Source organism: Muntiacus reevesi, chromosome 10 (genome assembly GCF_963930625.1).
Source record: "Muntiacus reevesi chromosome 10, mMunRee1.1, whole genome shotgun sequence".
NCBI lineage: Eukaryota > Metazoa > Chordata > Mammalia > Artiodactyla > Cervidae > Muntiacus > Muntiacus reevesi.
In genome coordinates, this window is record NC_089258.1 from 40,924,023 (window position 1) to 40,937,625 (window position 13,603).

Here is a 13,603-nt window from a genome sequence, read left to right on the forward strand (position 1 = left end):
GGAACAAAGTAAGTTTTCAATAAATGCAGAACACTTATTATTTAATTTCCTGATAACATGCTACTCAACTGCATTCTGGGAAGGCTCTTGATCACCCTCACCTCTGTTTACCCAGAGCCTTGTCAGCCCTGGGTACTGTCAAATCTTTTGAATTTTGACAAGTAGGGTACACTCAAAAAAGTTCAATGAACTTTTTATTTTAGGATAGTTTTTAGATTTACAGAAAAATTGCAAAGATGGCACAGAAGGTTCCCATATACCCTTCACCCAGCTTCCCCTGAACATCTTAACATAACCAGGCATGTTTATCAAAACTAAGAAACATCGGTTCAATGCTGTTAACTCAACTACAAACTTTATTCAGATTTCCCCAGTTTTTCCTTCCAGGTTCCAGCCCAGTATACCACACTGCGTGTAGACCGCTTTACTTTTATTCTGTACTTCCTTTTTTAAACCGATGAGGTTGGATTCCTTCCATCAGCTGTACAGTTTTCCTACGCCACCTGTGTCCCCGCATTTGATTCCCCTTCCCTTCCTGCCGTTTCCAGCTACACCCACGTGTTGGTCACAGACATGGTTGTGACAGGTGGAATAGGACAGAGAAATCCCAGACGAGCCTCAGGGCTGTGTTTCTCCGCACTGTCATTGAGGTGGGGGTGGGTTGTCGGCCTCCGCAAGCGCGGGCTTGGGGGCTCCCGTGGGCAGGCCGAGGTGGGGAAGGTCACTCATGGGCCCGGGGCCCCCTCTCATCTCCCAGGTCTCCAATGGCGCGGGCACCATGTCGGTCTCCCTCGTGGCTGATGAGAACCCCTTCGCCCAGGCGGCCTTGAGGTCAGAGGACTGCTTCATCCTGGACCATGGCAAAGACGGGAAGATCTTTGTCTGGAAAGGTACTGGGGCGAAGGGAGGGGCTCCAACAGGGTCTTACGCGGGCGCCCCTGCAGCCTTGCAGGGACTCGGCTCACGAGCCGGGGCGGACGAGGGAGCCTGGGGCTCTGAGTCACAGCTTCCCGCTGGCTGAGTGGCCTCGGCCAAGTCACTTAACGTCTCTGAGACCCTGACTTCCTTATATGCAAATGAGGACAAGATAACGATCTTCATCACAGAAGGTTGCTGCGTGGATTAAACGCAGCAAGTTTTGTATCGTTCTGAGCTCAGTCAGTGGGTCGGCGTGCTCACGGTCATTAGCCAGGACCCCTCACTGGACCCCCGAGAGCTCGTGGCGTGATCGGCTCTGTCTGGGGTCTCTGGCCTTGGCCGTCCATGGTCTAGGAACAGAAGGGAGGGAGGTTTGCCTCCTGCTCTCCCTGGAGCGCCGAGCGCTGGCGGGCAGCACTGACCGCAGGCCCCTTGCTCGCCTTCGGCCAACAGGCAGGCAGGCCAACACCGAGGAGAGGAAGGCCGCCCTCAAGACAGCCTCCGACTTCATCTCCAAGATGGACTACCCCAGGCAGACCCAGGTGAGCCAGGGAGCCAGGTGGGACCCTGAGAGTGGGCCCCGCGGGGTGGAGAGGCTGGGTTGGGGGGTGTCCTGCGCTCAGCGTGGACGGGGTGTCTGAGGCTCCCTGCAGGACCCCGGCCGGGTGGCCTCTGCGCTCTGGGGACCCCGGTTCAGCCACAACCTTCTCTTCCTCCGTCCCTGCCAGGTCTCTGTCCTTCCCGAGGGCGGCGAGACCCCGCTGTTCAAACAGTTCTTCAAGAACTGGCGGGACCCAGACCAGACGGACGGCCCGGGCCTGAGCTACCTCTCCAGCCACATTGCCAACGTGGAGCGCGTGCCCTTCGATGCTGCCACCCTGCACACCTCCACCGCCATGGCTGCCCAGCACGGCATGGATGACGACGGCAGAGGGCAGAAGCAGGTACCCGGGGGGCTGGGGTGGGCGTGTCGAGGCGCCTGCCTTCTCCCTCCCTGGCCCCTCTGGCCCACCTCTTCTCTGAGGGTGTTCCTCTAAGAGGTTTTGACCACAGTTTTGATGGGTGGGATTCTTTGGTCTTGCTTGATTTTTACAACCAACATGCCCTAAGCATCTGCTGTCTTCCAGTCTCCCTGCCAAGGGTCTGAGACCCTGCTCTGCCCATGAAGAGTGCATAGTCTGGGAGGGGAGGTGGCCACAGCTGGTTGCTGAGACGTGTGTGGCCAGTGGAAGATGGGAGGTGCACGGGGACTCTGGGAGCGCAGGAAGGGCAGTGGAGGTGGGTGGTCGGGCAGTCTTCGTAGAGATGGGGGCCCTTGGGTGGGGCCTCAGAGTATGAGCAGGAGTTTGCTGCCAGAGTGAGAGGGTATTCGGGCAGGGGGCTGTCCTGGAAGCCTGGAGCTGATGGTATCGTCAGGGAAGGGCCTTAAATTCCTTGTCCAAAGGTGTGGCCTTGACTCTGTATCAACCATTAGGTGCCAGTGAGGGTTTTTTTTTTTTTTTTTTTTAAGGCAGAAATGTGACAGGCTCAGTTCTGTGCTTCCAGAACTCGCTGTGAAAATGAGTTAGAGGCAGGAGAATGAGAGTAGAGACCTCATGAGGAGGTTGTTGCAGTGGTTTAGGGAAGAGGAGATGGCCTTGAGACCAAAAAGTTCACAGTGAAGATGGAGAGGTGGGGAGTGGAGTTCAGAGATGTTTAGGAGGTAGAATTAACTTCAAACATTGATTCCATCCTACATAATAGAAATGGCAAAAATGTTCACTTTTATTTGTTACTGATTTTGTCTTTGGTTCATTAGTTCAGTGGGAGAGGAGCGTGCAATGAAAGTGATCCAGGCTAGGGCAATGTGGGAACAGCCCTGGCAGCTCAGCTGTGTGGTCTTGGCCAAGTTACTTAACCTTTCTGAACCTCACTTTCCTCATCTGTGAAATGAAGCTTAAGTTAAGTGTTTAGTCCCTGGACTGTAGCCCACCTGGCCTCTCTGTCCATGGGCAAGAATACTGGAGTGAGTTGCCATTCCCTTTTCCAGGGGAGCTTCCCGACCCAGAGGTTGAACGCAGGTCTCCTGCATCACAGGGAGATGTTTTTACCGTCTGAGCCACCAGGGAAGCCCCTGGTGAAATGAGGCTTGGTCCCGCTCCATCTCCTTCAAGAGTTTTCAAGGTTCAAAGGTTCTAGTTGCCAGGACTCGCGGTACCACCAGGTGGCGCTGCAGGGCTTCGTGACCACGGAAAACCGTGTTCCCGGAGCTCTGCAAAGAGCTCTGCCCGCAGGAGTCATTCCGAGGTCACTCAGTGACGACTCTGCCTCGGCAGGTGATATCTGAAATCCAGACAACCTGCTGATACAGCCAATGGCAGCATTAGTCATCATCATCATAATTATTAAGAGTAGCCGCCACCTGCAGAGCCATCATCCCGTGCCAAGCACTGTGCTAGACTCATTTGATCCTTACAACATCCCTTATTATTCCCATTTTCCAGGTCAGGAGACTGAGGCTCATAGACAGTAAGCGAGTTGCCCAGGGGTGCACAGCCTGCTCGGGGTACAGCCTGGCTTGGCTCCAGGTCTCGTATTGATTGGCACCCTGGGCCTGTGCTGCTCACAGGCCAGAAGCATTTTCTAAACTCTGCATGCAGCTACCCGTCCCCGTGCTGCTCTCCCTGAGGAGGAAGTGTGGGGGGAGCAGGGGTGCGCCGTCAGGACCTGGAGCAGAAGACCTGGGTGTGAATCTCAGTGGCTCCGTGCTTCCAGCAAGTTATTTAACTTCAGGCTGAGTCCGAGGGCAGTCCCGCGGTGTAACCGCTACCCAGCACCCGCTGGTTTCTTGGCTGCTCTGAGCTGGGGGCCGGGAATGCCGCCCGCTCTCTAAGCCCATCTTTGCTCTGGTAGATCTGGAGAATTGAAGGTTCCAACAAAGTGCCTGTGGACCCCGCCACGTACGGACAGTTCTACGGCGGCGACAGCTACATCATTCTGTACAACTACCGCCACGGCGGCCGTCAGGGACAGATCATCTACAACTGGTGAGCTCTGGGGTCCTGTGCTTGGGGGGAGCCGGGGACACGCGCTGGGAGCGTGGCCACGGCGGGGGCAGTGGGCAGGGCTGAGGGAAGCCTGCAGGTGGGTGAGCCTGAACCAGGACAGCCCGGCTCCCCTGGGAAAGGCTTTTGTCCCCGGGGCAGGACCGCTTGTCTTACTTCTCAAATTGTAAACTCATCTCATAAAAGCATCGCATGTCCATTGTAGGAGAGACGAGGGGACTAGGGAGAAACGAACCGAAAATCTCTCCCTCAATTCCACTCTTAAGTTCTGTTTATCCTCTGATGTTTTCTAACTAGACATTATTTTTAATTCTTTAAAGAGAGATGATAAACTCATGACTTAAGGATCAAGACAGATTAAAAACACATGCATGGAGAAATCCTGTCCCTATCCTGTCCTTTTCCACCTTGCTCTAAAATCCTCACTCCTCTGTGGATGCCTGCTTCCATTAGTTTCTCGTATATCCTTCCAGTAATTATGCAGATAGAAGCAAATCTGACCCTGTATTCCTAGTTCTCCTCCCTTCCTTATGCAAGAGACAGCATGCCGTGTGTATTGTCCTGCACTTTGCCTCTTTTTCCCTCGTTTAACACTTCCTGGAGCTCAGACTATGTCAGTCCACAAGGAGCTTCCTCACTCTTTTTTTTTTTTTCACAGCCACATAATACTCCACTGCGTGGCTCTCCTGTAACTTATTTAACAGATTCCCTGCTGATGCGTATTTGCTTTGATTCCAGACTCCTACTATTACAAGCACTGCTATGATTAGTTGGCTTAAACAAACATCATTTTGAATGCGTAGAGAAGTGTCTTTAGAGTGAGTTCCCAGAAGTCGGAGCTGGCTCTGACAGTGAATGCGCTGGTCATTCTGATAGATAGCACCCAGTTTCTCTAGATGAACTTTGTACCGTTTGCATTTTCACCAGTGACAGACGAGAGTATCTGTTTCCTCGTGGTCTCACTGGTGGACTGTGTTATCACAGTTTTGCTGTTTGTCAGCTTTAGAGTTGGTAAAATGATGTCTCAGTATACTTTTCAGTTCGTTTCTCTTACTATGCAATCTCCAACTTTTTAAAGGTTGACTGATGGGTTTCTTCTTTTTTAAACTATTGGTTTTGAAATGACTTGCTGGAAAGTTGCAAAAATAGTGCAAACAGTTTCCATATACCTGTTACACAGTTCCTTCTAGGGTCACCTCTTACTTAACCATAGTTCAGTTTTCAAAACCGGGAAATTAACATTGTTGCAAGACCATTTACTCCTCTTGAATTTCACCAGTTCTCCCACTAATGTCCTTTTTCTGGTCTAGGATCTAACCCAGGGTCTCATACGGTATTTACTCATCACGTCTCCTCGGTGGCATTTACTCATCATGTGACAGTTCTCAGTCTTTTAACCTGTGACAGTTCCTCAGCCTTCACTCTTCTTTCCCAGTTTCGATGCTGTGGAAGAGCATTAGTCTTATTCAGTAGGTTGCCTCTCAATTTGACAACCTCAGACTTTTAAAAGCGGCTTGAAAGAAGTGTTTTTAGAGTAGGTATTAATAATACACACATGGTGCAAAATTCACGAGAAGGCTTTTAAAACATTTTCTTTGATCAACACGTTGATCTGTTAGATTGCTTATGCAGATAACACAGGTTAGTTATGGGAAATTTAGACAGCGGAGGAAGAGGTGAGGCAGAAAGCCCATCATGCATCTCCCGGTGGGGCAGCTTTAGGACGAGGAAGTCACTGGTTGTGGTCAGATCTCTGAAAGAAGACGCGACGCTGGGCTGGGGTCTGTGGTGTGTTGGTTTGGGTCCTGGCTCTGGTTCCTTTTCAAACAAATCTCTTTTCCTGTCTATATGTCAGTTTCATTACCTGTAATCTGGAGATTTGCGGGTTTCTCAGGCCGAGGGTGATGGAGGGGCCCCGGCCTCTGTGCAAGCCAAGGTGCTGAGGTTCACTTCCCTTCCAGGCAGGGTGCCCAGTCCACCCAGGATGAGGTCGCCGCCTCGGCCATCCTGACTGCTCAGCTGGACGAGGAGCTGGGAGGGACTCCCGTGCAGGTGAGCCCAGCCCGCTGCCCCTCGGGGCCGCGCCCTGGCCCTGCCCATCTGCTCACTCGTCTGACCATCCCTCATCCCACCCATCCGTCCTTTTGACTAACATTTATGCAGGACGCGGACGCTGCGTCTGCAACTGTGAACACAGATAGATCCTTCCCCGGCCCCCGGCCCCGCCCTGCCCTGAACCGCTGTGATGTGGTTTATTACAGTCTAGTGGTGGGAGAAAGAGGTTCATCAGACATGCAGGCAGAGGATGTATAATCACACGTGGCCTGAATTCTCACCATCAGGGTGGAGCTGGGGTCTGAGCTCTGACCCAGCAGTGACGGCTCTTGCTGGGAAGGGACCACGAACCACCCCCCACCACCCAACCCACTTGTGAGGTGATCTAGATTTAGGCAGCACGGGTCATGGCTGGAATCCGAAGTGACCCGGGCTCATGGGGCAGGCACAGATGGGACCTCCTCTCCTCCTCCTAGACCTCCTGGTCCCCTCTTCCCGCCGCCTCTCAGACCTCCTGGTCCCCTCTCCCCGCCGCCGAGCCCTTGGCCGCAGGCTGAACTGGCTCCCCAGGAGGGCTCTCCGCAGACCTGGAAGGCTCGTTTCCCACCACTCTGCAGCTTTCTTGGCCGAGGCTGACATCGCTGTCCGGGAAGAATGTCCATGAACCATCCCTGGGCTTCCATTTAAGGGAATATTTGCAAACATGGGCTCTCTGGGTTCTTGGACTAGATCCAGCCTCAGCCAGGCCAGGCCTTGTGGGAGCGGCAAGGCCGAAGCAGTGCCCGGGGGACCTCAGCCAGCAGGGCTGCCTCCAGCCTTCCTGCACCTCCTGTTCTCCAGCCAGCCCCTGCGTGCTGTAGGGTCACGCTGCCCTCCACACGCAGACCCAAGCGTGACGGGCTCGTGTGGGGTGAACTGGGGCCGTGCCAGCTGCTCCGAGCTGAGCCCAGCGTGTGCGCACAGGACGATGCTCCCACCCCCCTTTCCTGACCTGCTCTCCCGTCTCCCCCTCAGAGCCGTGTGGTCCAAGGCAAGGAGCCTGCTCACCTCATGAGCCTGTTTGGCGAGAAACCCATGATTATCTACAGGGGAGGCACCTCCCGCGAGGGTGGGCAGACGGCGCCCGCCAGTACCCGCCTCTTCCAGGTCCGGGCCAGCAGCTCTGGAGCCACCCGTGCCGTGGAGGTAATGCCCCGGACCCCGCGCCCCCGGCACGACTGGCCTCTCGGAAACCTCCCAGGCCTTATGGGCAGGCCTCTGGGCACAGGGTCGGGTGGGGTTGGCCGAGGGGCTGAGCAGCAGCTTTTTGTACCTCCCTGCCCAGCAGGGTTGTGTGTCTTAGAGTTCTCCTTGTTTCGAGAATGCCCGGTGTCTCTTGCATACCTCCCGTGACGGGCAACTCACTACCTCACAGATACTCCAGTCTCACAATCTGGATGTTGTTTTTGATTCCATTCCAGTGGCTGCTGTCCCTTTTACGGTGGAAAGTGCAGAACCTGAACCCAATCCTTCTGAGCAGCCTAGAGGACAGTGGGATTATCACCTCCTTTGTTCTGTCTAGGTGCTCAACTTCTGTTAATGCATCCCAGATTTCTAGAATCTCCTTGGCTAAGCACAGTGCATTCATGGCTCATGGGAGTCAGCTAGGTGCCTCAGTGTCCAGAGTCCTTGTCCTCAGCTCCGACAGGGTGCAGGCTCCCTCCTCCGAGTCCGCCCTTAAGAACTGGTCCTGGGCTGCGAGGAGGGGGCTGAAGAGTTTTTACCTGTTTCCTGGTTGATTAACTGAGCACTATCCTCCCAGGTGATGCCCAAGGCTGGCGCGCTGAATTCCAACGATGCCTTTGTCCTGAAAACCCCCTCGGCCGCCTACCTGTGGGTGGGTGCGGGAGCCAGCGAGGCAGAGAAGACGGGGGCCCAGGAGCTGCTCAGGGTGCTTCGGGCCCAGCCCGTGCAGGTGGCGGAAGGCAGCGAGCCAGGTAGGCGCGAGGGGCGGGGGCGGCTGCTCTCTGGGGGTGGAGCGGTTGGGCTCCCGGCCTCCTGTCTGCTCAGGCTTTCGTCATCCTCCTCCTGCCTCATCACTTGTTCCCTAACGTGTGTTCATTAAAGTGGGTGAGATGAAAAGGGGGCTTCCCTCGTGGCTCAGACAGTGAGGAATCCGCCTGCAACGCAGGAGACCTGGGTTCGATCCCCCGGTCAGGAAGATGCCCTGGAGAAGGGCATGGCAACCCACTCCAGTATTCTTGCCTGGAGAATCCCATGGAGAGAGGAGCCTGGCGGGCCACAGTCCATGGGGTCGCAAAGAGTCGGACACAACTAACACGTACACACAAGATGAAAATGAGAATGTGGTCAGTGAGAGGGAGGCGTCTGGGAGTTAGAGAAAGGAGAGCTCACTGTGGGCTGGGGAAGGCGGGGAAGGCACCTGGAGCGGGGCTCACTTGCGGGAGAGCCTGGAAAGACTGCAGGCGGCAGCGTCAGCCTCATGGGGGCTGCGGTCTGTCAGGACCTTGAGGGTCTTCATGGACAGAAATGCCTCAGGCCCGCCTTGTTTCCACAGCGTGGGGCAGGAACGCTTCCGTTACACTAACCCTAGATCTCTCCCTCCTTACTTCTAAGCCCGCTCTCTCTTGCTTGATGATAAGCAGGAATGGGGAAGAACAGTTTGGTCTAGAGTCACGTAATCCACTGAAAAATGTCTGAAAGAATGGACATGTTCTGTATCTGCTAGGTCTGATTTGGTGGCCACTAGTCACATGTTTATGGGCTTCCCTTGGTGGCCCAGTTGTAAAGAATCCGCCTGCCAATGCAGGAGACTCAGGTTCGATCCCTGGGTCGGAAAGATCTCCTGGAGAAGGAAATGGCAACCCACTCCAGTATTCTTGCCTGGGAAATCCCGTGGACAGAGGAGCCTGGTGGTTAGTCCACGGGGTTGGAAAAGAGTCAGACACGACTTGGCGACTAAACCACCACCAGTCACATGCTTAAGTTAACGCACATTTAAATGTGACTGGTGGGAAAATGCATTTAAATATAAGTAGCACATGTGGCTAGAGCGGTATAGTGGGAAGAACATAGGGAATTGGAGCCAGATAAGGCGGCTTTACTTCGGCCCAGCTGTGTGACGCTGGGTGATCTGCTTGCCCTCTGAGCCTCGGCTGCCTCGTTGCTGAGTGGGGATAATCACCCCGCCCCGCAGGGCTGTCGTCTGTGCCTGACCGGGCTCCGTGTCTGCCGCCAAGTCTGCCCTCTCTGGGCCTCTGTTGCATCACCGTCGAGTCCCGAGGCCCTCCCTTCTTTGTCACGCTGGGATTTTACGATGCCGGGTGGCGGTTGAGAGCACTTGGCTTGCGCAGGCAGTGTCTGTCCCAGAGTCTAAGAGGGCGTGCGGGAGGCGGGAGGTGGTGTCAGCTGGTGACTGGCGTGGCCTCCCCTCGCAGACAGCTTCTGGGAGGCCCTGGGTGGGAAGGCCGCCTACCGCACGTCCCCACGGCTGAAGGACAAGAAGATGGACGCCCACCCGCCGCGCCTCTTCGCCTGCTCCAACAAGATCGGGCGTTTCGTGGTGAGTCCCCGAGGAGGCCTAAGGTCGCTCCCTCTGCTCACCCCTTGGGAGGTGTTTTCCGGGGAGCAAACTGAGGCATCCACAGCAGGGGCAGGGAGAGACCTTCTGATGACCCAGGACAGACCCCTCACAGGCTGGAGCCAGCTCAGCAGCTCCCCACGGAGGCAGAGAGAGCTGGGGAAAGGCGGCTTACAGGTGGGCTGTCATTAACCCCTTCCATCCCTTCCTAGATCGAAGAGGTCCCCGGCGAGCTCATGCAGGAGGACTTGGCCACCGATGACGTCATGCTCCTGGACACCTGGGACCAGGTAATGGACGGCCCCATGAATAACTTCCCTCTCTGAGCTCCATGTCCTTACCTGCAGCATGGGCGCGATGGTGCCTACCTTACATAATCGCCACAGATGAGAGGCAGATAGAATCCCCTTGCCAACACCAAAGCACCTTAGAAAGGCAAATCAGATGACCAGCATTCTTCCCCAGGCCTCAGGGGAACATCAGCTCTTACTTTGAACCTGTTGGTAAAGAAAGTTGGGCTTTGGTTCACATCTCATGCAGGCATAATCTCTCACCTAGAAGGAGACATTCCCCTGTCCCCAAGGGCCTTGCATCCTCGTGGGGGATGGCAGTCATTAGCCCTTCCTAGCAAGCTGTCTCCTCCCCGAGTTGCAGGGTTAGAGGTAGCTGCCGTGCAGGTGCAAGACTGCCCTCCATCTGCCCGGCTTCTTCTTGGGCTCCCCGGTTGGAAGATCAGTACCAAAGGGTTTGCAGTTTAGCCATTCAGCTGCTGGCAGCTTTGTTCCATTGGCTCCTTACTCTGCTTGTTCATCTGTTCATGCCCTCAGTCAACACGTATGAAGCATCACTGTCTTCCAGGCAGAATGCTGGGTTGCTGGGAGTCCTGTGATGAACAGAATAGACACCATACATAGCTGGTGTGGAGGGGCCGTGTAGAAGGCACATAGCTGTCCATAAGTAAGGGCGAGAAGGTCTGCGTTCTGTTGTCTGATACCATCTTATGAATGGGCGCTCCTGGTGGCTCAGATGGTAAAGAGTCCACCTGCAATGCAGGAGACTTGGGTTCAGTCCCTGGGTTGGGACAATCCCTTGGAAAAGGGAATGACTACCCACTCCAGTATTCTTGCCTGGAGAATTCCATGGACAGAGGAGCTTGTCGGGCTACAGTCTATAGGGTTGCAAAGAGACACGACTGAGTGATGAACACTTTGACATTTTATGAATGATAGGCATTCTTTAAAATATTTTAGATACACATCAGAATAGATGACTGGTAAAAATCAGCTGAATTGATTTTTTGGTGTAGTAAAGCTCATCCTAAGACTCAAGACGGTGGTAGTGGTGATGATTTATTTCTCTTCCAAGCCTTAGGCCCCTGTTGGCTCAGACACCCAGCAAACTCTCAGGGCCTACTGGGTGGATGAATAAACCAGTGAGCACATGTTCGTCTGCTCATTCGTTGAATAAGTAGATGCCCCAAATGGATCATTCGTGAACTTCTGGAGCAGGGTCTCCGTCTCATGGCTGTCCGCACTTGGTGGTCGATGTTAGTGACTGGAGCAGGCTGGGGTGGGGGCGGTGGACGTGCGGGGGAGCCTGAGGCAGGGGGAATTTCCCATCATAGCAGCAGCTGCTGCTCAACTGCATCCGCCTGCGAGTGGTCGTTGTTGCCAGAGCCTCCCCATTCTCAAGGGGAACTGTGGTCTGGATGGAATGTAATCAGCTAGTAACTCCATTTGTCCAAAGAGACACAGCAGACCGCCTCCCAGGGAGGCGCAAAGGTCGCCAGCTCGCTGTGTCTGTTCCCTGCCCTCTAGTCGCAGTCCATGGGCTTTGTGGTTGGGGTGGCGGGGGCGGGGGGGGTGGGGGGTGTCCGGCCCACACCTGGAACCTCCTCCTCTTCCTCCAACAGCGAGCTGGGTCAGCGCCCCTCGTGCGGCTTCATCTCACACTTTTCCTTTCCCACCTCTCCTCCAGGTCTTTGTCTGGGTTGGTAAGGATTCTCAAGAAGAGGAAAAGACAGAAGCCTTGACCTCTGGTGAGGACCCACTCGTACCTGCGGGTCTGTTTCGGGCTGTGGGGTGGGAGCAGCTTCTGTGTGCGGGTCTGGGAGTTCGTGACAGCGGGGTGGGGACTTCCTCCCCCACGGCCAGCTCCTGGTGAGCCCTCTCTGGGTGGAGAGAGAACAGCTCAGTTCCTGCAGAAGCCGTAGGTCACACGAAGAGGAAGAGGCAGATAAAAGCTGCTTCGGGTTCCCAGGATGACCAGGGACTAACCGCATTGGGATTTAGATGCGGGAAAGCAGATCTGTGGTAGCTGAGTCTGATTTGGGAGCTGGAAATCCAAAAGCTGATTTCTTTAATACCTTCCTGTAGAGAAAAATGAGGCACGCTTTGTGAAGCTGGAGGTTAAACTGTGACCCCTGGCCCTTCCTGTGTTTCTGGGTGGGGCAGTGAAGGAGTCACGTGGTTGTCGTTGCCTTTAAGGGACGGTGTTGTCCAGGGGAGGGGTTGGGTGTTAGGGGCAGTGGGACTGAAACCGTCTTAGGCATGGAACCTCCTCTCCTTGGTGACGGAGACACTGAGGATTCTTCTCCTGCCCGTGTGTCTGCAGCTAAGCGGTACATCGAGACAGACCCAGCTAACCGTGATCGGCGGACCCCCATCACCGTGGTGAAGCAGGGCTTCGAGCCTCCCTCGTTCGTGGGCTGGTTCCTTGGCTGGGATGACAGCTACTGGTCTGTGGACCCCTTGGACAGGGCGCTTGCTGAGCTGGCTGCCTGAGGAAGGCAGATCCCACCCACCACCATTCAGTGCCTTTCAGAACTGTCCACCCTTCACGGAGACCTTACAGTGAGCAGGGTCAGCCTGCTGTGTGTGTGGTTGGTTTTTTCTTTTTCCTTTTTCCCTTTTTTTTAATGTAGCCAAAAACAGCCCTGCAAAAAAATTCAGGGTCCTTGCAGAATTGTCTCAAGTGTCTGTGCTTTTGGAAACTGAATCCAATAAAAAGCTTTCTGAAGTGTGTAACCTGCTGTGGCGCAGTTTGTCCTGAGAAGTGTCCTTCTCTCTGTTCTGAGAAGGGTCCATGGGCTGGGGGTGGGCACTGTGCCTGCCACCCAGCGAGTGAGCATTCCACCCGCATACAGATCTGATCCTCCAAGAAGCAGAGGCCAAGATGAGATGGAATGGGCAGAGACTGGACTAGGGGAAGAGTGCTTGTATGGAAGGAGATTAAGAGGCAACCAGGGAAGGCTGGAGAGCCTTCAGATAGATGCCAGCCTGACCCCATGTGAAGCAGGGAGGAAGAGGTGTTGGGTGGACGCATCTTAGACCGCTGTGCAGTCCAAGAGGCTTTTGCATAGCTTTTGGGGAGTCCTGAGCCAAAGCAAAAAAAGAAAAAAAAATGTAATGGCATAGTCCCATTTTTGTTGTTAATTTATCATGTTGATCATGTGCAAACGTACAATTCAGTAGCGTTAGATACACTGCCAGTGCTGTGGACCTGTCCCCACCATCTCCACCCAAACCTTTCTCATAATCCCCAACTTAGATTTACACCCTGTGCCTGTGAAACAAGAACTCCTTCCCCCTTCCTACTTCCCATCTGCCCCTGGTAACCTTTATTCCACTTTCTGTCTCCATGAATTTGCCGGTTCTAGGTACCTCGTAGACGTGGAATCATGCATTTCTCTTCTGTCTGGCTTATTTCACTTAGCTTGATGTTTTCAAGATTCATACATTTTATAGCCCATAAAGTAATTGCGTTCCTTTTTGTGACTGAATACTATTCCACTGTGTGTGTATATATACCATTTCGTTTATCCGTTCATCCATCGATGGACACTCAGATCCTTTCCACCTTTTGGCTGCTGTGGAGAATGCTGCTGGGGTCTTCCCTGGTAGTCCAGGGGTTAAGAATCCACCTTCAGTGCAGGGGACGCAGGTTCAATCCCTGGTCAGGGATGCCGCAGGGCAACTAAGATCCCGTGTGCCGCAACTGAGAGTTG

General features: G+C 54.3%; 1 protein-coding gene across 3 annotated transcripts in view; it reads left to right on the top strand.

Annotated features, from left to right (window-relative positions):
• Window positions 1-12,623, top strand: part of GSN (gelsolin) — a 43,563-nt gene extending 30,940 nt beyond the window's left edge. For all 3 annotated transcript variants that reach the window (XM_065947429.1, XM_065947427.1, XM_065947428.1), the window contains exons 7-17: window positions 758-890; window positions 1,372-1,460; window positions 1,647-1,862; window positions 3,811-3,944; window positions 5,924-6,014; window positions 7,032-7,202; window positions 7,819-7,993; window positions 9,455-9,579; window positions 9,810-9,887; window positions 11,575-11,635; window positions 12,211-12,623. In XM_065947429.1, the coding sequence (XP_065803501.1) occupies window positions 758-890; window positions 1,372-1,460; window positions 1,647-1,862; window positions 3,811-3,944; window positions 5,924-6,014; window positions 7,032-7,202; window positions 7,819-7,993; window positions 9,455-9,579; window positions 9,810-9,887; window positions 11,575-11,635; window positions 12,211-12,380 (1,443 nt within the window). In that variant the 3' untranslated portion in view covers window positions 12,381-12,623. The remainder of the gene's footprint in view (window positions 1-757; window positions 891-1,371; window positions 1,461-1,646; window positions 1,863-3,810; window positions 3,945-5,923; window positions 6,015-7,031; window positions 7,203-7,818; window positions 7,994-9,454; window positions 9,580-9,809; window positions 9,888-11,574; window positions 11,636-12,210) is intronic.
• Window positions 12,624-13,603: the final 980 nt, after the last annotated feature.